The sequence below is a fragment of the Podarcis vaucheri genome (assembly GCF_965113315.1).
Source record: "Podarcis vaucheri genome assembly, chromosome: 16".
Lineage (NCBI taxonomy): Eukaryota > Metazoa > Chordata > Lepidosauria > Squamata > Lacertidae > Podarcis > Podarcis vaucheri.
The window spans coordinates 38,926,098-38,951,811 of record NC_138754.1 but is presented as its reverse complement, the minus strand read 5'-3'; the positions used below and the strand labels follow the sequence as shown (position 1 = coordinate 38,951,811).

The 25,714-nt window shown below is 48.0% G+C and overlaps 1 protein-coding gene across 1 annotated transcript in view; it reads left to right on the top strand.

Moving 5' to 3' along the window:
- Positions 1 to 262: 262 nt before the first annotated feature.
- Positions 263 to 25,714, top strand: part of CFAP251 (cilia and flagella associated protein 251) — a 42,526-nt gene continuing 17,074 nt past the window's right edge. Inside the window, 15 exon segments of the mRNA XM_082204208.1 lie at positions 263 to 413; positions 1,342 to 1,583; positions 1,586 to 1,693; positions 3,087 to 3,653; positions 7,056 to 7,196; positions 8,324 to 8,433; positions 8,651 to 8,759; positions 9,262 to 9,342; positions 11,066 to 11,143; positions 11,679 to 11,723; positions 18,454 to 18,671; positions 21,376 to 21,567; positions 21,986 to 22,233; positions 23,458 to 23,609; positions 24,440 to 24,613. Coding sequence (XP_082060334.1) covers positions 1,398 to 1,583; positions 1,586 to 1,693; positions 3,087 to 3,653; positions 7,056 to 7,196; positions 8,324 to 8,433; positions 8,651 to 8,759; positions 9,262 to 9,342; positions 11,066 to 11,143; positions 11,679 to 11,723; positions 18,454 to 18,671; positions 21,376 to 21,567; positions 21,986 to 22,233; positions 23,458 to 23,609; positions 24,440 to 24,613 — 2,409 coding nt within the window. The 5' untranslated portion in view covers positions 263 to 413; positions 1,342 to 1,397.

Genomic DNA, 25,714 nt, shown 5'->3' with positions numbered 1-25,714 from the left:
CTACTTTGGAGGTCTTTAAGCAGAGGCTTGACAACCATATGTCAGGAGTGCTCTGATGGTGTTTCCTGCTTGGCAGGGGGTTGGACTCGATGGCCCTTGTGGTCTCTTCCAACTCTATGATTCCCACACTCCCCAAAGCGCACCTGGCGGCTCCTCTGCTCGCGCAGCCTCTGAAAGGGGAAACCTTAAGCTCCGCCCTCCTCCTCTTCTCGGACCGCTATTGGTCTTTAATTTGCATAGCCCCGCCCGTCAACTCCCGCGCGCCGGCGAAAGGAAAGGGCCCGGGCTGCCGCCGGTCGCTATGGCAACAAGGGGAGGAAGCCAAACAGCTGCCGGTCCCGCAGGAGCAGCTACGCGGCGGCTGACGAGGCCCGGGGCTCCTGGGGGTCTGTTGCAAAGGGGCAGGGGAGGAGGTAGGTCTCTCTGCTGCCTCTACTGCGTTGCATATTCGCGCCCCTCCCTTTTCTCTCCAAGGAGCACGGGGTGGTTCTCCCCCACTCCTCCTCCACAACAACCCTGCGAGGTAGGGTAGGCCGAGAGGCAAGGGCTGGCCCGAGGCCGTCAGTCTGTGGGCAAAGTAGTGCCCAAGTGGGGGATTTGAACCCTGGTGGGTGGCGCTGTGGTCTAACCACTAAGCCTCTTGGGCTTGCCAATCAGAAGGTCGGCGGTTCGAATCCCCACGACGGGGTGAGCTCCCGTTACTCGGTCCCTGCTCCTGCCAACCTAACAGTTCGAAAGCACACCAGTGCAAGTAGGTACCACTCCGGTGGGAAGGTAAACGGCGTTTCCGTGCGCTGCTCTGCTTTCGCCAGAAGCGGCTTAGTCACGTTGGCCACATGACCCGGAAGCTGTACGCCGGCTCCCTCCACCAGTAAAGCGAGATGAGCACCGCAACCCGAGTCATTCAAGACTGGACTTAACTGTCAGGGGTCCTTTACCTTTACTTTTACCTTTACCCTCCGGGGTTCTAGTCTGGCGCTCTTCGCCACTGTGCCTCACTGGCTCTCTCTGCACTCTGCTCTTCTTTATAAGTGAGGCTAAGATTGTTGCCTAGAATATGAAAGACGTAAAAGCAGCCTGGAGTATTTTTTTCCCTCATTAGTGGGCAATCTCGGGTGCTTGCTTCATAATTACATATACTATATATACTGTGTATTTTACAAAGTCGTTTTTCTATGGACACCTCTTAAAGAGATGATGGCCAAACTTTCCATGGAGGTTTGTGACACCAAGGAACAGGTTGTTGTCTGTGTTTGGATACAAATGGGCACCACTGAGAACCAATATGGTAGACTGTGCTTTTCAAAACTGCACTGATTTATTTATTTATTGTTTCTTAAGAGTTCCTGAGTTGCACTGGGCACAAGACTGCTTGTTTCCAGTAAAGTTCCTTGGAGATGGAGGAAGACACCAATGAAACGGACCCCCCTTCTCAGGGGACAAAAGGATCGGAGGAAGCGACTGAGGCACCAAGAGAAGAGATGGAGGTTGTGGGTGCTGCTATGGACTCAGAGGTAAGCCTTCAGAGCCAGCCCAGTCTGCAGCCCCAATTTCCAGCAGAACCCATGGAAGCCACTTTTGACACAGAGAGACACCAGTGCAGGCCTCCCAAGATGTTCTCCCAGCAGAAACCAGCAGCTCTCCAACCCTGCTGGAAACTTCCAACAACACTGCTGCCACCAGTTTACCTGGTGTAAGTATTCACACAAAGCATTTGTCATGGTGAGTCTCATAAATTAGCAGAGGTGCCCCAGTAGCCCAAAGACACGGGGCTTTTTGTTCTGCAGTTGGGCACACAGCATGCAGCGTCCTAGGGAGCTCACCTTTCATTTTGAAAGACTACTAATAAAAACATCATGTTTCTAGTTCTCATGAAAGTATTGATAGGCCTGGAAGTATTTGGAGTACTGGAAGTATTTGGAGTATTGCTGGGTGAACACCAGGGAGCAGAGATTCAGGGCTTTGCAGTTTGGGCTCCTGCACATGAAATTGATAAACTATTCAGTTTTTGCAAGCACTTAAAGCAAACTGAAAATGTATAACCTGCAAAGATCTCCACAGCTGGACACCCCCTCTCCCCACTCTTTTTCAAAACTTTGGCTTTGTGAAGGTGCTATCCTGAGAGGGATATTGTTGCTTATTCATAGGCAGGCAAGGAGACCAAAGTGGATGGCAATTTGCACTGAACTTGCAAGTGCCTATTTATAAGTCTGTAAGTGCAGATTTAGGGACGCGGGTGGCGCTGTGGTCTAAACCACAGAGCCTAGGGCTTGCCAATCAGAAGGTCGGCGGTTCAAATCCCCGCGAGATGAGCAAGATGAGCTCCGCAACCCTAGAGTTGTTCGCGACTGGCTCTAACGGTTAGGGATCCCTTTACCTTTAAGTGCAGATTTAGCAATGGTTGCCATAACTTAAATAGAAATACAAATTAGAATGAATTATTAGGCCATTTTCATGCATTTGTATGTATATATTATTGGTTCCCCCCGTGAACCTATTATATACTTATCTGTTTATTGTAACATTTGTACTCTGCTAACATTTATTTATTTATTATCTATGTCATATTATACCCCTTGATTGCAAAAAACCCCTCAAAGTGGTTTTCAAAAGGAATAAAACAATAAAATTATCAATAAAAACAGCTAAAACATTTTTAAAAATCAGTGATCAGTAAAAGCAAATAAAAACACATGTCAGCATTCTACATGTCTGAACAGACTTCGCTGAAGAAAATTGTTGAAAAGAGTACAGTGAAGGCATCTGCCTGAGGTCAATAGCCAGGGAGTTCCAAAGATTGATTCCTTACAACTGTGAAACGAGCATTATGTGGCACCTGGGCCACTTCTGGTAGTTGTAGTAGCAATGATGATAATACTAGGAATATAAAACATCTCATGATAGTGGGGAAATCTAGCCAGGGAACTTCTGATGGTCAGTGTCAAGAGCTGTGGCCTCTCCCTTCTTTTGCCTCTTTTCTGGACTTGGTGGTTTCAAAGAGAGAACAGCCCTCTCTGACAATTTAAATCTAGAACTCTCCTCTGCAAAGCAGGGTGTTCAACCCAAAACTTTGTTTTGCCTCTTAGGAAATAGCGGCTAAGCAGCCTTCAGAGGAGGAAGAGCCTGGAGTCCCAGAAGACGAGACCAGCAGCAAAAAGACTCAGGAGTCCCCCGCCAGGGAAGCAGCAGCAGCAGATAACCAAGGTGCAGGTCGTGCTCCTGGTCTGGAAGCAGAGAGCGTGGCTGGTGCAGAGGAAGGACGTGGCCTCATGCGCACCCAGAGTGTTGCCAGGAGAGAGGAAGCCGGGAGCCCCAGAGAGGCAGCGGTGAGCTTCAGAGAGCCCCTTGCCTCGGGACAAGCTGCAAGCTCCGCAAGCAGTGGTGGGCCGGGCAGTCCAGCCACAAAGGCCGAGGCCGAGGTGAGCCACGAAGTCAACGCTGCCCTTGGAGGCACAGGGCCCTCAAGTGAGGATGAAAGGGCCAGCCGGGAAACGGAGGTGAAAACAGCCCAAGGAGAGAGTGGCCCTTCCCAAGCACCGACTGCAGCCAGCAGCCTGACTCCCGCAGAGGGGCAGGAGGAGTCCGCTGTCTCTTCGGCCCTCCCTGGCATGACCTTAGAGGAGACCAGCAGGCCACTCTCGGCGCACCCACTTGTGAGTATTGCTCAGAAAGGGAGTGGCGTCAGTAGAACAGTGGAAAGAGCCTCCACCTCCTGTCTGTCTTCTTACAGTTGGAATAAAAAATTAAGGATATATATATATATATATATATATATATATATATATATGCAGGTTTTGGTGTCTTCGGGTGTCTTCCCGTGTAAGAGTCGGGGTGTCTGTGCGACGTTTCGACGAGGTCTCACTCGTCATCTTCAGGCTGGTGCTTTCGGCTTCTTGTTACTGGAACAGAGCAGAGTCTGGTGTTTGAGTTCCTATAAATACTGTTGAGGGGTGTGGTGTATAGCCTCCAACGTTCTGGGCAAAGAGGAAGTTCCTAGACACCAGAACCAGAGGCACACAGAACGCCGTCACCAATCAACCACACCAGACCCAAACCCAGACCCTCTCCACAGACATATTACAGACTCCATCCAGTAGCCAAACTATAGTGGCACCTCCGGATGCTGCACCCCCCTGCAATCCCTACACAGATCTGGCTGGCACAAGGCACAAAACCATAGCTCGCCCCTATACACGAAGCCAAGCCAGAGCACAACTAAATGCAGCACAGCCATCTTCTCAGAAAAACTCTTCACAAGCTCAAGAGGTCAAGACACGAAAGCTTTAGCAACTAATCTACACTTAATGACCCACCCAGTGATATTCTGAATATCACTCATGAAATCACCCAAGATATCCCTCAAGTAATTAAGGAACAAAAGAAGAAAAGGCACACTAATCTAGGAACTTCCTCTTTGCCCAGAACGTTGGAGGCTATACACCACACCCCTCAACAGTATTTATAGGAACTCAAACACCAGACTCTGCTCTGTTCCAGTAACAAGAAGCCGAAAGCACCAGCCTGAAGATGACGAGTGAGACCTCGTCGAAACGTCGCACAGACACCCCGACTCTTACACGGGAAGACACCCGAAGACACCAAAACCTGCATTCCTGTACCCGTGAAAATCTACGAAAGCATATATATATATATATATATATATATATATATATATATATATATATATATCCCCCCTTAGGCTGAGGCAGCACAGGAGGACAGCCCTGGAGCCATTTTGGCTCCCAAACTGACCAAATGTTTTCTCTGCAAGGTCAAAGGAAAATGGAAAAGCCTCCCCATTGTCTTTTCATTCACAAAACCTATCTTAAGGGTATATCTGTGTATGAATAGGGTGAGCCTGTGACCTGGCTCAGGAACTAAGTATTTGTCACTACAAAAGACTGGCCAGGCTCCCCAGGGTATCCAATCAAGTAAGCATTAACAGGTAACCTGCCAGACAGGAGATAAACAACGACAAGAGATAAACAATGCACTCAGATTTCTGCTGTAGACCACCCTTTCTGTGATGTATGTATGATGTTTCTGGGGCTGGTCTTGGACTCCAGGGTGGGCAATTTAAAATGTCTATATAAAAAGGCGGGCACACCTGGGTTCTGGGTCCTCCTCCTTTTTTGCGTGTGAGGGGAGCACCCTCTTGCAAAAGTTCAATATAGATCAGGCTTATGAGCTGCTTTGCTTCTCAATATTCTCTGGTTGGCCTCTGTTATTTTCTCTGACCGATGGAGAACCTACAAAGGACTCTAACAGGGCTCTTCTGTTCCCCATAAGGCAATAAGGGCAGATTTTCATTTATTACACAGTAAAATACAATCACATCTTATGCACATTAAACTTGTGCGACTTTATGCATGCACGATTGAAGCCCGGTCAGTTTGAATTCCACAAATTAAATGAAGGCAAGGTTTTCACTGTGTGAAAAGAGCTTTTAAGCTCTCTGCCCTGCTTACTGGGACAGGCCGTCTCATTGTGCCGTCTCTGGAACTGTGGGGGTGTTTGCACAGCAAGATCGTGTGAGATCTCACGAGATCATTGCCAAGCCGGCAGGCTGAGTGGGCCTTGCCCAGTAAAGCTCTCTGTTTCGCTTGGGAGACAAGGCCCATGTGGTTTGCCAGCTCTGGAAAAGAAAGGTATGCATTTTTGCATATATGCAGCACACCCAGAACATGACCCCAGATCTGGTTGTACTGAACATTTTTGAAAACCGATAAAAATTAATTGGCCAAAAAAAATCTGATTGTACTGTACAAGCGTTATTGGGAGTCACCCAGTCAAACATCAGTTTCATTCAAGGGCCCATCTAGACATTTTAAAGTTGTGCATTCATGATGGTTTGTGCTTGTGATGGTCTCAGGGCAGCTCTGTGATGGGATGTAAGGAGGCATCTTTCTCCATTCTGCCCTGCATCCCCCCCCCCATTTCTGTTCCACTGCCAAAAATGACGTCAGAGTACACTCGCAATGTAAGCACGTGTACCGTATTTTTCGCCCTATAGGACGCACTTCTCCCCCTCCAAAAATGAAGGGGAAATCTGTGTGCGTCCTATGGGGCGAATGCAGGCTTTCGCTGAAGCCTGGAGAGCGAGAGGGGTCGGTGCGCACCAACCCCTCTTGCTCTCCAGGCTTCAGGAAGCTATCCGCAAGCCCGGGGAGCCCTAGGCTGCGGATAGCAGCCTGCTGGCCGGCGCGTGGGGGGGGGGAAATAATGTTTTTTTCTTTATTTCCCCCCCCCCCGCAAAAACTAGGTGCGTCCTATGGGCCGGTGCGGTAACTTGTGCACATTCAGCTTTATGCACTTGGCAAAATTGGAAAGGGGGTGAGTGTGCAGGGGGGAAATCTTTGGCAATCCCACCCTCCATCGCAGCCAGTGTGTTTTGACTATACACGGTTTTGCTTTAGGTGCAATCCCTGGAACATAACCCCTGGGTAAGTTGCGGGCTTACTCTATTGTATCGTTTTCTGCTGTAGCGAAATGACTTTTAATTAAGTAAATTACATAAGCTACGTTGTCATTACATTATTCTACCGCATTTATTCCACAATGTTAATGTTGTTGCAGAAGACACCCAGACCAAAAAACAAAAAAATAAAAACCAAGTACCAGTCTGGAAGGGCACAAAATTCATGGTTGCATGCAAATTTAATTTATGGCATTTGTGGTCACAATATGTTTTTGATTGCCTTTCCACACTTTCCATTTACTGCTGTGCACACTTTACGACAGGAACACTTAGCATATTGCTGCTGTATGATGTGATCTGACTCATCATTTGTAACTCCCTCCCTCCGCCCCCCACTCTCCCTGGCACAGTCACTCCCCCTCCCCAGAGTTGCCAACAGGCAGCTCCTTCAGCCCCCCCCATCGCTGTCCTGCTCTGACCAGCCCCTCCATGATGCTTCCTTGGGACTCATTACCTGCACCAGTTGTGCTGTTGGGCTTACCTCAGTAAAAAAATGTTGATGTTGGGGTGTGTTTGTGTGTGTGTGTGTATTTTTTTTTACTAAGCAGAGCCCCCCTGCTCTGTCTTTCTCTTTCAGAGTTTGTCTTGGGTCTTTGGCTATAACAGCGAACTCCCGGTTTTCAACCTGCTTGATGAAGACTACCGAGTGATCTTATATGTTTCCTCTCACACGGCCGTGATCCATGATGTCCTCAGGAACAGGCAATATCTCCTCCAGGTAGGGGTCAGTTCCGTATCGGTGCTGGAGAACCCATTTGTTCTCTCCTCTCCTCCTCCCATCAGGCCAAATGAGGAGGAGGCTTCAGGCCGCAGAGGCAGATGGCAGGAGGGAGGAGGAGCAGTGACCTGATGCTGGAGGACAGAGCTGAGTGTGGCATGTGGCCTGTTTGTTTTTGCTCTGCCAACTTGAGAAATTTTTCTGCCTGAGGCACAGAACAAGATGGCGCCCCATCCTGTTCTTCGCACAGAAGCTCACCAAACGGGCAGCTGAGATGTGGTTCCACACTGGTGTTAGGGCAGCCATCTTGTGGTACCCCTCAGGGCAGCAGCCGGGCAGATTTCAGGGCGCACACAGAGCTCTCCATCATCCCCAACACCACTCCCCGGCTGCCCTATACTAGGTTCCTTCCGCTAGTATGCTTCCCTCAAGCACAGCGGAGGAAGTTTCCCTGCTGCCAGCGCTTCTGTCTGGTCATCTTCTGCACATGAAACTGGATGGGGTGCCATCTTGCCCTGTACCACAGGCGAAAAAGGTCCCATGTCAGAAGGGTTTTTCCTGTTTGCTCTTCTTGCTTCAGCCGCTTTGCCCTACCACCTGCCTGCTTGGCGGCACATCTTACCTAACAGAGAGAACTGTAATCTGAAGTCGCCATGATGAAAACTGAAGGGTGGAGGGTTTTACTGTAGACGACTTAATCCTGAGCACGTTTCCCTCTGGTGCCGCTGGCCATCGGCAGGGGAGGACCTTGGTCATATGGAGCTCTGTTTGAGGCCAAAATTTGTGGCCTGCAGCTCTCACGCTGCCTTCCCAAAGCTGGGCAAGCACTAACTAGGCTGGGGTAAGGACTCCAGGACCCTTTCAGAGCCTTCACGCCTCCGTCCCAAAGTACAGCGTTTACTAGGCTTTGGGAAGGCCCCCCTGTGTCCCATGTAGAGAAACTGGGTGTCCTGCCCTAAGTATGCACCTGCCATTGGCAGTGGCCCCACTGAGATGCATTCCTTGACAGATTACCCACAAGATTATGTCCCCAATAAAAAAACGGTCCAACATTTAGCATACCGGCTTGAGGGAGATTTCCCCTGAGCTGCCTCTGCAGGGCTCGCTCTCTTCCTTTGACTTTCCAGGGACACACAGACTGCATTTCCTGCATCTGCATAAGTGAAGACCGAAGGTGGATAGCAACAGCTGACAGGGGCCCCCAGAGCATGGTGACTGTTTGGGACGGGTACTCTGCGTAAGCATCTGGTGGAGGAGGTTTGCTAACCATTTATTTCTGCGTTAGACCTCTCCCGCATTGGCCTTTGCTGCCAATAGTGTTGTTGTCGCGACTCTTAAAACTTGGTGGGTAATTGGGCAGCCGTAAAGCCAAGGTCTCGGCTGCGTCTGTCCCACCAGGGCAGAAGTGAACCTGCTTCAGTTTCAGAGCGTTCAGTGTGTGCTGTGTTCTCCAGGATTCCTGTGCACACCATATTTGACAGCCACCCAGAGGGCGGAGTCTGCGCCATCGCAATTTCGCATGATTCCAAGTTTCTGGCTACCATCGGGGCTGGGGAAGTGCAGGTAAAGGAAGCATTTCCTGTGCTGAATCCTCTAACTAGGGTGCCTCGAATTCGTGAAGGAGAGAAGTGAGGGGGGCACTCTCGATGGTGGGAGGGGAGGGCATGAACAGTTTTGTTTAATGGGCTATAAGCACTCAGGATTTCCCAGAACACGGACTCTTTGGGCTCTGCAATGGTGGAGCTTCATGCTTCGGCATCGGGGGTGGGGGTGGGGGGAGGCGGAGACCAGGCGAGGGCGGAGCTGGCGCGTGTCCTGGGGGTGTGGCGCACCACATGCAGGGGCCGGCAGCCACAATGGCACCCCACCGGGATCACGCTGCCAGGGGCAGTCAGTGCAGGTCTTTGAGACAAAGTGTAACCTCACTCCTGTCCATAATCGTGCTGACACAATGCCCAGTTAGGTTTCATCCAGAGTAGTATGCCATGGGGGATGTGGGAGGTCTGTTAAGTCTTAGGAGAGTATGTTATTTTCTTGCCTTAAAATGCTTTCTTCATCACATCAGAAAGTTTGCATTTGGAGGTGGACCTCACCTGAGAGAAAGCCTGTCTGCAGCATAGAAATACAGCCGCAGTTTGGCTTCCAGGTGAGAGATGAGCTTGGTTTGTTTTATTGATGGGTGGGTGGGTGGATTGGGCGCTGTGGGTAAAACCTCAGTGCCTAGGACTTGCCGATCGTATGGTCGGCGGTTCGAATCCCCGCAGCAGGGTGAGCTCCCATCGTTCGGTCTCAGCTCCTGTCAACCTAGCAGTTCGAAAGCACCCCCAAGTGCAAGTAGATAAATAGGGACCGCTTTATAGCGGGAAGGTAAACAGCGTTTCCGTGTGCTGCGCTGGTGCTGGCTCACCAGAGCAGCTTTGTCCCGCTGGCCACGTGACCCGGAAGTGTCTCCGGACAGCGCTGGCTCCCGGCCTCTTAAGTGAGATGAGCGCACAACCCTAGAGTCGGACGCGACTGGCCCGTCCGGGCAGGGGTACCTTTACCTTTACCTTCCCCTCCAGGGAGCCCACATCCACAATTTAAAAGCAAAAACAAATTAAAAGCATTTTATCTAAGAGCAACTGAGCAATTCTGCCGTGGTATCCTGTTTGTGGTGGTGAAACTGTTCTTAGGATCTCTTAGATGACTCCTTCATCCTCCTTGCTTACTTACTTTGTATTCAGCCTTCCCTCCACAGAGCTGTAGGCAAGGTACATTTGACCCCCCCCCCGCCCTCTTTACCTTCTCGTCAGCCTGTGAGATAGGCCAGGCTGTGACATGCCTCTGGCCGCTGCCTGAGTACCTGGGGATTTGAGCCCAGGTCTCGCCATTCCAAATGCTCCATTCACACAGGCTTTTCTCGTTCTTTTTTAAAGCACCGCATATGTATGACTGGTGAGATAGATGTGGACATTTGTATGCATGCACACACTATATTGATTCTGTGAATCCTTACCTGTAGAGACAACAACAATTCATCAGTGTAGCAGAAAAAAAGTGTGTGAACTGACTCTTAGTTAATACTTAGGCATCAGATTTCATTAAAGCAGCCTTTCCCAACCTGGAGCTCTCTGGATGTTCTGGACTACAACTCCCATCATCCCTGCCCATTGACCACACGGTCTGAGTTGGGGTCTGAGACATCTGGAGGGAGGCATCCATTTGAGGAAGGCTGACTTAGGGGTCAAACTCTATGTAGGCTTCCAAATGAGAAGAAATTTTAAGTGCCACGAGCTAAAGCATGGGTAGGCAAACTAAGGCCCGGGGGCCGGATCCGGCCCAGTCGCCTTCTCAATCTGGCCCACAGACAGTCTGGGAATCAGCGTGTTTTTATGAGTAGAATGTGTCCTTATACAGTGGTGCCCTGCAAGACGAATGCCTCGCAAGGCGAAAATCTCGCTAGACGAAAGGGTTTTGCATTTTTTGAGTCGTTCAGCAAGACGAATTTCCCTATGGGCTTGCTTCGCAAGACGAAACGTCTTGCGAGCTTTTGCGAGTTTGTTTCCTTTTTCTTAAAGCCGCTAAGCCACTAAGCCGTTAATAGCCACTAAGCCGCTAATAGCCGTGCTTCGCAAGACGAGAAAACCGCAAGACGAAGAGACTCGCGGAACAGATAAATTTTGTCTTGCGAGGCACCACTGTATTTAAAATGCATCTCTGGGTTGTTTGTGGGGCATAGGAATTTGTTCATTCCCTCCCCAAAATATAGTCCAGTCCCCCACAAGGTTTGAGGCACAGTGGACTGGCCTCCTGCTGAAAAGGTTTGCTGACCCCTGAGCTAAAGTGTCATTCTGCTACTGCTGTCACCTCTGAGCTTGTTCATTTTCCAGGATTACATTGCCTTTAATTGCCGAGACCATAATGAGCTGGTCAGCAACAGTAAAATTCAAGTCATCTTCTACATATGGGTAAGTTGGAAAAAAAAATGTCTGCTGTACTTTGGTATGTTGTTTTAGCTGGTAATAAGTCCACGGGGGATGTAAGTGTTCTCTGTTTTATGACTGTGCAGCTCCAACACAGAAATGATCAGAATTCAGTCTCCTGGAAATCCCAGCCAAGGTTCAAGGCTGCCTTTGGCCTGGGTAGTGCCGGCACTTCTGAAAATGTTGGGGAGGGGCCATAACTCAGCTTTTGGTTTGCACACAGAAGGTCCCAGGTTCATTCATTAACACATCCAATGCATTTACCCTCCATTAATCAGCTGGAAAGGTTCCCAGAAGGCTTATAGTTCAACAAAAACAAGACACAGGCTCTGCCCTTGTTATGTAAAGACATGGCATGAAAGGAAAAAGTGATGGGGAGGAAAGAAGAAAACGATGTTAGAAGGTTCTTAGAATAATAAGCTTACTGGAAATGGGCTGCTCACAGTGAAGTGGAGGGGTGGGAGACAGGCCTTGGTGATGTCTGAGATTTGATTCTGTTTTTTCCTCCATGTCTTCTTAGAATGCCGACATCTTGCACTACCATGCTCCGCCCCTGACAGATAAAGTGAGTATTGCATTGATCACCTTAGGAATGTACAGAACTGACACCTTTGGAGGGCCTTTGGGCAAGGCGCCCTTCTACTCTTCCTCTATGTCGCCACCACTGTTGTTGCCAACAGCTGCCCGTCGTTGTCTTCTTCTTTCGCATGGTGCCCCCTGCTTGCTTGCCAGGCAGAGAGCCAGTGGGTAAGCACGCAGTGGCATCTGTTGTTGCTCCTCCTCCTCCTCAGCACCACCCATCAACTGGGGGTGGGGCTCAAATATTTTATGGGGAGGCAAAGGGACCGCAGCCCCTAGGAGTTGGCGCCTATGTTTTGTGTTATGGTTCTGCAGCTAGCAAATCCAAAGTCCTTCAGCAAAAACAGGTGACCAGACAATCTGTGTGCAAACTCACCATGGCTAGACACCCAGAGGCCAATTCACACAATTGGCTGACCCTGGCTATCTCCAGTCCAAGGCCAGTGATGTAAACAGTTTGAAGACTTGCCTGTTAGTACCTTGATGGTGCAATTAAGCTGAAAGCAAACCTTTAAACTGGAGGGTATGTCGTCCCATCCAGCCCTGCTGCTTGTGTTCATGTCATTTGACTCATTCTGTTTTGAATGTGTAATTGCTGAACGAAATAATAATAATAATAATAATAATAATAATAATAATAATAATAATCAAAATCAAAATCAAATCTTTATTACGGTCATAGACCAGCATAAGTAGGGTGGAGCACAATCATTTAGAATCTATAAAACATTTTGGAAAGTTAAACAGTATTAAAACAGAGGGTATATCTAAAGAACTATAAAAATCGAAAAGAAACTAAAATAATTTGGTACTGGTATCAGGACAGAGTTCTGCTTCATGAAAACCATGCTGTCCTTTTCAAGTTTCAAGTTTTATTGCGGCCAAAGCCAGTGACACTAAACCCCACAAGATCAGACAAGAAGAAATCAACAACAACCTCAGAAAAGGAAAATGGTTACGCAAGGGAACTTCGCAGTGTGCCATTCAACAGAAGAGATTTACGCTTCCTAATTACTAAAGTGCAAAATTTAGCCACCTCATATGATATTGAGCTTGAGGAATCTTCCAGGAGGTATTTTCGGAGAATTTCAGGGCAGGATTCCAAATAATATTGAAGGGGTATAAATTTTGATAGAAGCGGTAAAATAAGTTGAACTCGTTCTTCACTATAAAATTCGCAGAATAGAAGAGTGTGTGTGACAGATTCTACCTTATTAAACATACAAGGGCAGAGACGCGCATGCATTGGAACCCGCGTGAATTTGCCGTACAGCACTGCTGAGGGCATTGTCTCAAAGCGGGCTCTAGAGAAAGCCCATCTATAGGCTTCGTTAGTGATGTTGGTTAAGTAAGGGGCAGCTGCAAAATTAGGCCAAGCTTTTAAACATCTATACGTCTCCGGGAGTAGGGCGCCTTCTTGTTGTAATTCGATATCATAAAGTCTCCGAGTGACAATAGCTTTTGCCTTGTTCAGAGTTCCAATAAAAAGATTTTCAGGGTTTAGACCAATTTGTTTGATCTTGTTAGTTATTTGCATAAGCCAAGGAGGATAGGGAACTGCGGCCAGGAAACAAGGTAATAGACCCTTAGGATTGTAGTGGATTTTCAGCCAGAGGGATATTGCTTGTACCCAGACTTTTAATTCCACTCTGGGCAGTCCTGCCTCTTGCCTCAAGACTGCATTAGGTGTACACTTAGGAGTAGCAAATAATGATCTTAAGAATTTAGATTGTACTGTTTCAAGGGTCTTAAGGTTGGCAGAAGGGTTAATTTGAGAGCCATATAGAAGTTGGGCTAAAGATTTTGCTTGGAAGACTGTTAGGGCCATCGGGAGGAAGCCCGCACCTTTCCTTCTGAATAATCTAAGGATAGCATTTGCACTTCTTTCTGCTGATATAGCTGATGTGGTCAGGTGTGTTGACAATTTGGCATTATAAGAGAAAGTAATGCCTAAGTATTGGAAGGTCTTAGTCTGTTCAATGGCGTTTCCCTTTACGCTCCAATTATCCTTCCTGAAGGAGCGGTTAAAATGTACAATTTTGGTTTTGGCAAAGTTGATTGTTAACAGTTCAGTGTTACATTGGTCGCTAAACTTTCCTAGGGCACGTTTCAGACCCACTTTGGTTTGAGAGAGAAGAACAGCATCATCCGCATACATTAAGACTGGTACTTTTCTGCCGTTAGAGAGCACAGGGGGGTGGGTTTCAATTTCACGGCAGCATGTGGCCAGGGAGTTAACATAGATGTTAAATAGGAGTGGGGCTAATAGGCATCCTTGTCTAACTCCTCTTTGGACTGGGATTTCTCTGGAGAGTCTGCCGTCCTGTGCAAGTCTTATCTGAAGGGTATTGTTCTCATGAAGCTTAATCATCAGAAGTAATAACCTTCTGTTGATACCCATATTGGCCAATTTGGCCCAGAGCCTACTCCTGGATACAGAATCAAATGCTGCCTTTAGGTCCACAAAGGCCGCATATAATGACTTTTTCCAATGTTTCGCATACTTATAGACAAAGTAATCAAGCACTAAGCAGTGATCAATGGTGGAACGTCCGGATGTAAACCCTGCTTGTTCAATTTCTAGCAAGTTGTTATGATCTAACCATTCACATAGTTTTAGGCATAGGTGTTTTGTATAAAGTTTACAGATCACATTCAGGAGACTAATTGGTCTATAATTGGATGGATCAGAGGGGTTGCCCTTTTTAAATATGGGAACAATTATAGCTAGTCCCCAATCTTTAGGGATTTCAGTCGTCTTATCTATATATGAAAATAGATTTGCAAGGACCGGGGCCCACCAGTTTATTTGCGCTTTCAAAAGTTCAGCGACAATGAAATCACTTCCTGGAGCTTTGCCAGATTTCATTTGTAGGATTAGCGAAGTGATTTCAGTTTCTGATGTTGGGGGCCATGGTGTAGCATTATCTAAGGGGATGTTAAGCGGCGCAGAAGGATAATAATAATAATAATAATTTATTTCTACCCCACCCATTTGGCTGCGTTTCCCCAGCCACTCTGGGCGGGTTTCAACAGAACATTAAAAGCAGAATAAAACTTCAAACATTAAAAAGTTCCCTAAGGGATGCCTTCAGATGTCTTCTAAAAGTCGGATTGTTGTTTATTCCCTTGACATCTGATGGGAGGATGTTCCACAGATCTTGAGACTGGCGTGCTGCACACTCTGCGCATCAGCCTGCCCAGCCTAGCAGCAGCAAATGGATTACGAGGGGCTTGGCTGGGTTTGCGGAGAGCGGAGGAGGGCAAAAATACTCTGAAGTTGTGCTCCAGAGTATATTCTGTGTTATGTATTGAAGTTCTCACCCTTTGCCTGGTCCCGGTGGTAGAACGCATGGTGGACAGCAATTTTGGACGGCTTTGGAGCTTAGTGATTTTTAAGCTTCTCCTTTAGCACGTCCCGTAGCGCTGCCTGGACTGCTAGTAGCACAATTAAAACTCAGGCCGTCTTGAACACCTTGGGGCTGCAGAGGCTGAGGAATAGTGGGTGGACATAGCAGACGACACAGAGATTTCTCCAAGTAGTTCTTTATAAGTAAGCTGAAACTGAACTGAACTGAACAACTCAGCCAGCCAGTTTTTATAGGCAGCCGCATGTCACATTGTAACAACAACAACAACCCAGGGTTTCCCGCCTAAAGTAACGTATTTTTCGCTCTATAGGACACACTTTCCCCCCTCCAAAAATGAAGGGGAAATGTGTGTGTGTCCTGTGGAGCGAATGGAGAGTGAGAGGGGTCAGTGAGCACCGACCCCTCTCGCACTCCACGCTTCAGGGATAGCCGCCTGAAGCCTTTGGAGCGCAGCGGGAGCTTGCGCTGCGCTCCGAAGGCTTCGGGTTCTTTTTGCTGAAGCCAGGAGAGCAAGATTCTCCTGGCTTCAGTGAAAGGAACCCAAAGCCTTTGGAGCGCAGCGCAAGTTCCCGCTGCGCTCCAAAGGCTTCAGGCGGCTATCCCTGAAGCCTTTGGAGAACAGTGGGAACTCACGCTGCACTCCAAAGGCTTTGCAACCTTGCCGCCGCTCCCAGACCCATTTTGGGGGCTGGGGCGGGGGAAGCTCGGGCTTCCCCGCCCCAGCCCTGAGGCTAAAAAGGAAGCCAAGACAGCGAGTGGGATCCATCCCGCTCGCTGTCTTGGCTTCTGCCAAAGCCGCGTGCAGCCTCTCCCAGCTGGAGAGGTTGCGCGCGGCTAAAGAGGAAGCCAAGACAGCGAGCGGGATGGATCCCACTCGCTGTCTTCGCTTCTTTGCTCTTTGGGGCTGGGGGTGGGGATATTTCCCCCCTTTATTCCCCCCCCCTAAAAACTAGGTGCGCCCTATGGTCCGGTGCGCCCTATGGAGCGAAAAATACGGTAACTGACGTGAACCTGAGTGAAAACTATATACACAATACCCCTGGTGGCCAGGGTGAGAACTTCAATACTGTACGTACCTAACATTCTGAACTGGCAGCTCAACACATTTTCTGCAGTGGGAACAAAGGGCTTTGTGCTGCTGGGAACCCGGAGATTAATAAGGAACATAAAAGCATAGAATTGTAGAGTTGGAAGGAACCCCGAGGGTCATCTAGTCCAACCCCCTGCAATGCAGGGATCTCAACTAAAACATCCATGACGGATGCTCACCCAACCTCTGCTTTGAAACCTCCAAGGAAGGAGAGTCCACCACCTTCCAAGGGTGTCCGTTCCACCGCCAAATAGCTTTTTCTGCCAAAAAGTTCTCTCCCCTCCCTCCATTTCCATAACCTTGAGTCAATATTTATTTATTTATTATTTATTAACTGCATTTCTATCCCACCTTTTCCTCCAAATAGCTCAAGGCAAGTCCGGCTCATCCGTGAGGCGAGGTGAGGCGGCTGCCTCAGGTGGCAGGATTCACAGGGGCAGCTGATCTGGCCTCAAAGGAACGTGTTGCCCGCTGCTGCCGACACAGTGGCAGCGACGGCTGCGCCACATGCTTTGAAGGGCGGATCTGCCACCTTCTCAGCAACCTCTTGGCAAATAGGAGGCATTGTTGGTCTCCTCTTACCCTTGTTCCCAAAGGAGAGCTTCACTCACCCCTTATGTCTTGGCTTGAGGTGGCCTCCATGGTTCTCCTTCAGTCCCCACAGCAGCCCTGTGAGGTGGGTTAGGCTGAGAGGCAGGGACTGGCCCAAGGCCGCCCAGTGAACTTCCTGACTGAGTGGGAATTCGAACCCTGGTCGACCCAGATCCTAGTCCAACACTCAAACCACTACCTTACACCAGCATATGACAGGCTCTCCTTCTTCCTCTCTTCCTTGCTAATGTTTCCCTCTTTCCTTCTTTCTTTCAGGAGTGTCGTAAGGGGGTGGCCTGGGGTCTTTGCCCTGGTCCTCAGAGCTCCTGCCCACTATCTTCCTGCCTTTTAAAAACAAAACAGACAAACAAACAAAACTTTGCTTATAGGGCTCTTGAGCATGCCTTCAGCCACACAACATCTCAACAACAATAACAATATATTATTTATACCCTGCCCATCTGACTGGGTTTCCTCAGCCATTCTGGGCGGCTTCCAACAAAATATTAAAATACAATAGTCTGTTAAACATAAAAAGCTTCCCTAAACAGGGCTGCCCTAAACAGCCCTTCTCATCTTGCAAACTCATAAATATGAACAACCTAAAGTAATGGTTGACTCCATTGAGTACAGCAAATATAATAAAATTAAGCATGTGTGTTTGATAACTGCTGAAGGAGAGCAAAAGTGTGTTCTCTTCTTCAACAGCCCTCACCCCATTTCCTTTTCTAATGAATAAAAGTATATTCCAGTTTAGTTAAATAAAATCTTCAGTCAGCACAGCAAATACAATTAACATTTATAAATCACACAGGGCATTTCCCCACAAATGTACGTGAAAGTGCCTTGGGGAGAGGGAAGGGGAAACAATTTTAGAGGATATTGGAGGTAGGAACTGTTTCCAGATAAAGAGAACAAAGGAATGCACAAGTAATACATTAGGTTGGTTCAGAGGTTTAAATCTGTATTTTCACATAAAAACTAGCATATGCAATGTTTTGTGCAAATTGTGCCCTGTGCCTATGCCCAAGTCTTCCTTCGTTCCTCTCTTTCTCTCTTCCACCTGTCCCCAATCTCCTTTGTTTCTCTTAGTTATATGGATGGGACAGAGGAGCTGTGCTTGCTGTTTGTGCAGCGCTGGGGGTGGGGGTGAGAACCACCGAAAACACACCCACCCACCCACCCTGCCCTCTCTTATTCTCTGGTAGGGACAGGTGAGGAATTTGCTTCTAATGCAAGTCCACTTAATCCACGCTCCCTGAAACAGTATGCAAACTGAAACAATGTGCTTGTGTCTGAATTAGGTGATGCAGTTTGGCAAGCAAAAACCTCACATATTATGGGACACAGGTCATAAGAACGTGTATGTTATTGAAAGCGATGTGCAAAATGTGGTGTGTTGGCTTGCAGAAATGTGTCCTTTGGAAGGATTGTGCAGGAAAATGCAGCTGTAGAATTTTTAAAATAAAGATTCGCCAACTGATGCAGAAATGGGGTACAAATTAACCTTAAAATTGGGAAAAAGAGAACTGGAGAGAGAGAGAGCTCACATTCTTCTATCTCTGTTCTCTGCCACTTGTATGCATTTGAAAGCCCTTCTGTCGTTGGCTGCTTTGTGTTTTGCTTGGTGGCGAAGGGCATCTTTCCCTTTCTCCCTTCTCCAGTCATTCAACAAGGTGGTGGGGATCTTCAGCCAGACCATTTTCCACTTCAGCTCTACTCAAGCCATTACTGGGACCATGGAAGGGAAGCTGGTGGTCTGGGATGCCGTTTGCCCTCCCTCCAAGTCTTCTGCCGTGTGCGTCAAACCCTACAACATGAAAGCCATCAAGCTGGTGCACTTGCAGCGGGATGGGATCACAGTGCTGGCCATCACAGACAAGTGAGCAGCTTATCTCTCAGATTTACGTATCACATCTGCCTTGTCGCCTGGGCATCAAGTGACCATGCTAGATCTTCAGGTACCATGAACGCATCCATGGAATACCAGCCAGGCCAAGTGGAGAATCCACAGAAGTATTCAGCAAATCCTTAGATTCCATATGTCTCTGGGAGAAGGCCATCTTAACAGGCCCATCCTACCCCTACGGGCGGCGGGGGGGGGAGGGGAGAACCTGTCACCAGTAGCCCCAATTAGGGTTGCCAGACCTTCCAGGACTGACCTGAAACCTTGGGGCTTGCCTGGCCCCCTCCAGGTGGCAGGAGGACGACTTGAATCTCCAGGGGGGGGGGTTGAAAGGGCCCTTAATGTAATGTAATTTATTAAATAGGAAGACAACGTGTGCAGCTTGCAGGCATCAGCCCAGCAGTAGCCAGCTGCAAATTATTGGATTGACTCTCAGGGCACGGGGTCTGCCTTCCTTCCCTTGTTCTTCCCCTGTCACATTAACCCCCATCTCTACACATATTGCACAGACTTAGAATCATAGAATCATAGAGTTGGAAGAGACCACAAGGGCCATCGAGTCCAACCCCCTGCCAAGCAGGAAATACCATCAGAGCACTCCTGACATATGGTTGTCAAGCCTCTGCTTAAAGACCTCCAAAGAAGGAGACTCCACCACACTCCTTGGCAGCAAATTCCACTGTCAAACAGCTCTTACTGTCAGGAAGTTCTTCCTAATGTTTAGGTGGAATCTTCTTTCTTGTAGTTTGGATCCATTGCTCCGTGTCCGCTTCTCTGGAGCAGCAGAAAACAACCTTTCTCCCTCCTCTATGTGACATCCTTTTATATATTTGAACATGGCTATCATATCACCCCTTAACCTCCTCTTCTTTCCAGAGTTCACCCCTATGACATCACTGGGACCCCATGACACCATCAGGGGGTCTCAGGTTTGGGCCCTGAAATCTTAGGGTCTGGATGCTTGCTGACCTAGCAACCCCTGTCCAAATGCAGCCTGCCACTCTTCTGATCCAATTCACCCCTCCTTCCACTACTGCGCAACTGTACTGTATTTAGTTGGCTTTCATTTATGGGACACCTGGTGAGTGTTAAGAGGAGTTCTCCAGTTTTACCCAGCAGAGGGCACTGCTGCATTCAGGAACAGAGAAAAGTGCAAAAGCAAGGGATGGATTGCATCCCATGAAAGGGTTGGTTGTATCAAGGGCTTCACAAGAGACCTGCCATCCTGTCTCACAAATAGCACACAGTGCAGCAGCTCTATGAGAAGACCAAGGCAGGACTAGATGTGGTTTCAGGCCAAGCAGCTGCCCTGACAATGCAGGCAACACATTATTTATCACGGGACCTCCTCTGTCACAATGGCCAGAGCTTCAGCATCTGTGACATGGGCTCCCTGGATCTGAATTGCTAACTGAACCTCAGGGAGTCAAAGAATCCCAAGAAACATAGTTTAGTGCAAGAGCAAGGAATTGTTTTGCCAAATTCTCCTCCTTCTCTGTGGTTCTACTAACTGATTTCCAGCAAATTTCCCTCTCCCTTGGAAATAACTATTTGGAATGAGATTTCCAAAACACACCTGCTCACCCGCCTCATTCAAAACAAGGCCTGAAGGAAGAGATGGCAGCCCTCACTCCATCCCACCTACCAAAACTGTTGAATTTGGCCCCAACAATGGCTGCAAGATGGTTCCCTCTCTCCCAAGTGGTGACATTAAGCTGCTGACCAGGCAACACATCTTCTCAGACTTTGGCAGCGTTTGCCACCCCTAGCTTCTGCCTCACTCTTCCTAATGACAGGGCTGGCCCTCAAAGGATAAAAGACTGGCACCGTCTGAACAATATAATGAGTATAATAGAACATAGAAAACTGCTTTATGCTGAGTCAGTAGTCCATCTAGCCCAATATCGTCTACACAGACTGGCAGCAGCTCTCTAGGGTTTTGGGCAGGGGACATCACCACTGGGGATTGAACCTGGGACCATCTGAACACAGGTGCTCTACCACTGAGCTATGGCTTTTCCTATCTACTTTCAATGCTCGGTTGAGGTAGAGCTCTTACTGATGACGGACGTTGGTCCTGATAATAATAATGTCCTGTGCTCCCTATTTTGTGGCCCTTAGCTGCCAGTAGAAGCCATTCATATTATGTTTGTCCAGATTCTGACTCAGCAGGACAGATTGAAATGTCCACTGCAGGTAGCAGGTGCGGAGCAGAGCTGCGTGTGTCTTGCGCCCTGTTCTGCCTCCTCTGAGCTGGTGTGCTGCACTCAGGTATGGCAGAGATGCTCCCCACTGCTTGTCTTGGACATTCAGCTGCAGTCTTGCTGACTGGATACAGAGAATGGTTGCCAAGGCATTGTGGCACCTGGGGCGAACCACAAAATGATGCCCCCCTTCCTGCCAGGGAAGAGGGGATGAATGAAGATCTACATCAGTGACAAGGGGAAGGTAAAGATCTACATCAGAATCTGCTAACCTGTGGATCCTGCCACCTGAGGCACTCCCCTCACCTTGTCCTTTGCCCCAGGAAGCAAAATGTCTTTGGCCCAGCCCTGTAGCTAGGTTTTTATTTTAAGAGGCAAGTCCAGAGCAATAGTATATTACCTATTTTAGGTTTTAATATTATTCTTTGTGGCCAATGTGATGACATATCTCAACAACAAATTGATTTTCCTTTCAGGAATTTTGTAACCTGTGATGTCAAAGGCCATGTGAAATTCTATGATGGAGACCTTCAGCTTCTTCACTGGTACAGCCAGTTTAAACTGGGACGCATCCGCTCCATATCCTTCTCCAAGAAACCTATGTGTGCTGAGGACACCACCAAATTCCCCACTTCTAGCACTTTAGCAGGGCTTCCCTTTGTTGTCAGGTGAGAACTGAAGAGAATCGGGTTTGGTCCCACCCTGCAGGGCTGTTTTCTACTCATGGTGATGTTGTCCCAAAAGCTGCCACCACTTAAGGCCGTCTGTGCAGCTTCGCATTCATTTTCTGTGTATATATCGGTCACAAAGAGGTAAGTTATATAACGAACCATATAGAAAAAACTGAGATGAATGGTAGGCATCCAGTAAATCTCATATTCACTGTCTCAGCATGTTACTCTGGAGCAGGCATACGAAAACTCGGCCCTCCAGATGTTTTGGGACTACAATTCCCATTATCCCTGACCACTGGTCCTGCTAGCTAGGGATCATGGAAGTTGTAGGCCGAAAACATCTGTAGGGCCGAGTTTGCCTATGCCTGCTCTGGAGTGTGAATCAAAATTCTATTTCTTTTTCACGGTGCAGGAATTTTATTATTTCCACGGCGGATGCGTTGGTGATCCACGTCAAGACGGAAGGGACGAAAGTCAGCAAGTGCCTAGAGGAACCCAAGGAGGCCGTCCATGCCGTCAGCTGCCACCCGAGCAAACCTCTCATGGCCAAGGGGAGTTTCTGCGGGCTCCTGAAAGTGTGGAACTACAAGATCAATAAATACCTCATTAGCCGAATCTTTAAGGGTGAAAGCATCCAGAGCCTCTGCTATGACTCCAGTGGTATTGATCCATACTCCTTCCTTTGCAAGAGGCAGAGCTGTAGCTACAGGGGTGGGGGCAGACCAGCCAGGCTTTTTGCCCCGTGTGAAGCCTCCAAAGGGGTGCCATTGAGGCTCCAAGCCTGTGTTTGTGCATGCAAATGCCTGGGTGTGGGTGTGCCAAACTGGGTCTTTAACCTGCGTGAAGGAAAGCCTAGTTTCGCCCCTGCAAAAAGAAGTCTGGGGAGGGAGGAGATTTTTGGCAGGTCGGGGGTGCAGGGTTCATTTCTTTTGAAGGGAAGGGAGAGTTTGAGTCTATTGATGCCTTTGCAATAATTCTTTGCATGCATACAGCTTAAGCAATGCTAGTTCTGTAATTATGGATCCTCAAAATCAGATCAACTCTTTCTAAGGAAGAATCCAGGGAAGAGGCCCCATTGCTGGTCATTAACAGTGGTTTTTGTTTGTTCTAATTGCTTCCGCACCAGCAGAGGTTTTTTTTGGAATTCTAATCTTTTTAATTCACATTTTAAAGAAAGCATTATTTCCAGCTAGCTGCTTTCTAGCATTCTTTGTGTTGCCCTCCCATAATTTTTCAAACCTGATTTGCAGGATTTGACTAATAAATGAATGAATGAATGAATGAATGTGCACTTGCAGGGCCAAACTACTGAGCTTTTGGAGGGCTACTGTGCCTTTAATCAGAAGCTTCTTCCTTGTGGAGTCTCCCTCTATAGGCTTCCTGTTCAGCATAGCTGAAGAATTGCCCTTTGAGTTATCTGCTCCCTGTGGAGGGATGAGGCGTAGGTTCGTTGGTGATGGCTCTATCTCTTGAACAGAATGCAAATAAGAGTCAGAAGTCACAAGTAGGCAGTTTTTAATTAAAATTGCTGGACAGCAATAATGTTTAAGATAGCCCTACGGAAAGATCTTGTCCAGGCCAATACTGTATAGCATTATATTAGTTGCCACAAGGAACCAACATTTTAATTCTTTCCCACCTAATTGTGAGGAACCACCCTCTCACCAGTAGAAAAAGATGTTGCCTTATACCAGCCATTGCTGACTTGGTTTCCTCCAGAGGTTTTGTGCTGCAGCTCCCGTCATCTTCACCAGCACAGAGCTGATGACAGTGGTTGTCCAAAACATCTGGAGTAATTTAGGCTGGGGTCGGCTGCCTTAGATCATCCAATCTTGCTGGGATGAGAAGTTGGTGGAACAACTATTTATCCCATGCACTTTTTAGGTTCATTATTGGCAGCCGGATTCATTGATGGAAGTGTTTACATTTTGGATTCTATATCTTTGGAAAACGACTGTCCAGAGCCTTTCCGATATTCCAGCACTCCCATCACCATCATGAGCTTCTCTCCTGACTCCCAGTATCTTGCGACTGCTGTGAGTATTCCTTCCCCTTATGTGTGAGTCACATAGCGCTTTACTCCTACAGAAGCATTTCTTGTATCTCCCCACAACACAGAAGCAGTCTGAGGGAAAATGGAATCAATGTTTTACTGCAAATACAATTCGGCCCTTTCCCCAAGAAGTTCAGAGCAGCGTCCATGGCTCTCTCACCCTGCCCCCTTGCCCCCATTTTATATCCCTAACAACCTTGCAACAGGCCAGTGACCGCAATGAGCTTTCATGGCCAAGAAGGGATGTGAAGCCATATCTCTCCATGCTGGAAGCCCAGGGGCAGAGCACCAGCCTTGCCTGCCGTTGCCACAGGTCCTGGGTTCAAACCCCGATGGCATCTCCAGATAGAGCTGGGAGCGACCCCTGTCTGAAGTGCTGCTGCCAGTCTATGTAGGCAGTACTGAGCTATAAGGAGCAGTGATGTGACTCAGTATAGGGCAGCTATCAAAATCCAACGCTCTAAACCATGGGTAGGCAAACTAAGGCCTGGGGGCCGGATCCGGTCCAATCGCCTTCTAAATCCAGCCCGTGGACAGTCCGGGAATCAGTGTGTTTTTACATGAGTAGAATGTGTGTTTTTATTTAAAATGCATCTCTGGGTTATTTGCGGGGCATAGGAATTCGTTCATTTTTTTGTCTAAAATATAGCCTGGCCCCCTACAAGGTCTGAGAGACAGTGGACTGTCTGACTGGACCCTGCTGAAAAAGTTTGCTGACTCTTGCTCTAAACAGCTGTGCTGCTGTGGCAAAGGAAAAACGAAAGGAAACGATTCATTGATACAAAGTGGGGTTTTTCTTTAATTGTCTTTCAGGATGAAAACATTTCATTGAACCTTTACAAACAAACCATGGTTGAGGGGAAGAAAGTCTGGGACCGCCTGGCAGCCTTGCACTCCCATTACAAGCCCATTCGCACCATTCTCTTTGGGGTTCACTTGGACAGCGATGAGCCTTGGCTCTTAACTCTTGGCGAAGATCGACTCTTGGTAGGTGCTGTGAGCAGGACACAGTTTCTGGTCATGCTGCATAGTTGCATAGAAATGTGTCAGCCTGGAGAGGTTTCAGAGCAGAGCCATTGGAGGCTGGGAACCAGGGACTTGGGAGGTCAAGCCAGCGGTGCAAGTCAGGTTGCCCAACAGCCATGACTAGCCCCCACTCTTCAACTTCAGCCCTGTGGAGGTGCAGCAAGGGTAGAATGCCAAGCTCATTCCACCACACATTCGGTCGAATGCATCAGCATTTCTCCTAATGCACGCATTTTAGTACAGTGGTACCTCGGGTTACATATGCTTCAGGTTACATACGCTTGAGGTTACAGACTCCGCTAACTCAGAAATAGTACCTCGGGTTAAGAACTTTGCTTCAGGATGAGAACAGAAATCGTGCTCCGGCAGCGCGGCAGCAGCAGGAGGCCCCATTAGCTAAATTGGTGCTTCAGGTTAAGAACAGTTTCAGGTTAAAAACGGACCTCTGGAACAAATTAAGTACTTACCCGAGGTATCACTGTATGCATTTTTCGTAATACATACCTTTCTGCAAAGCATCATTTCCTGTCAGGAGCAAGCCAGCAATAAACCACACCATGCAAGTTGGGCGTTAACTCTTTATTATCAGAAACAGGATCTGCACAGGACTGTCAGGCCTAATGATCACAGCAACATATCTTCGGTAGCTCTTGCCCCCATGAAGCAATTGCTGAGACTGAAGGTCCCTGCCTCCCTGGAGCTGTCTTAGTCCCTTCCTCTCGTGGGTTTCCCCCCAAGCAATCGGAGACTGGACTCGGCTATACAGCTGCAAATAAAACCTTTTAAGTGTGTTTTAAGTGCAATATACAATGTGATACTAGATGACGATGGTGAGCCTTATGGAAAACTTAATATACTTTTTTTAAAAAAGCATTTTCAGAACGTTTTTTATATGTGTGTAGATTCCATCACTGTGTCTGTGTGTCGCCAATCTCTCATCTGTCCTTTTCATGCCTCTTCTGGTTCTGGGAGACAAAGTGAGAGGGGAGCTTGTTGCAGCAGGAGGGGAAGACACTGTGACTCTTCACCAGCCCAACTCATCTCTGCCTCATGGCTTCGCTC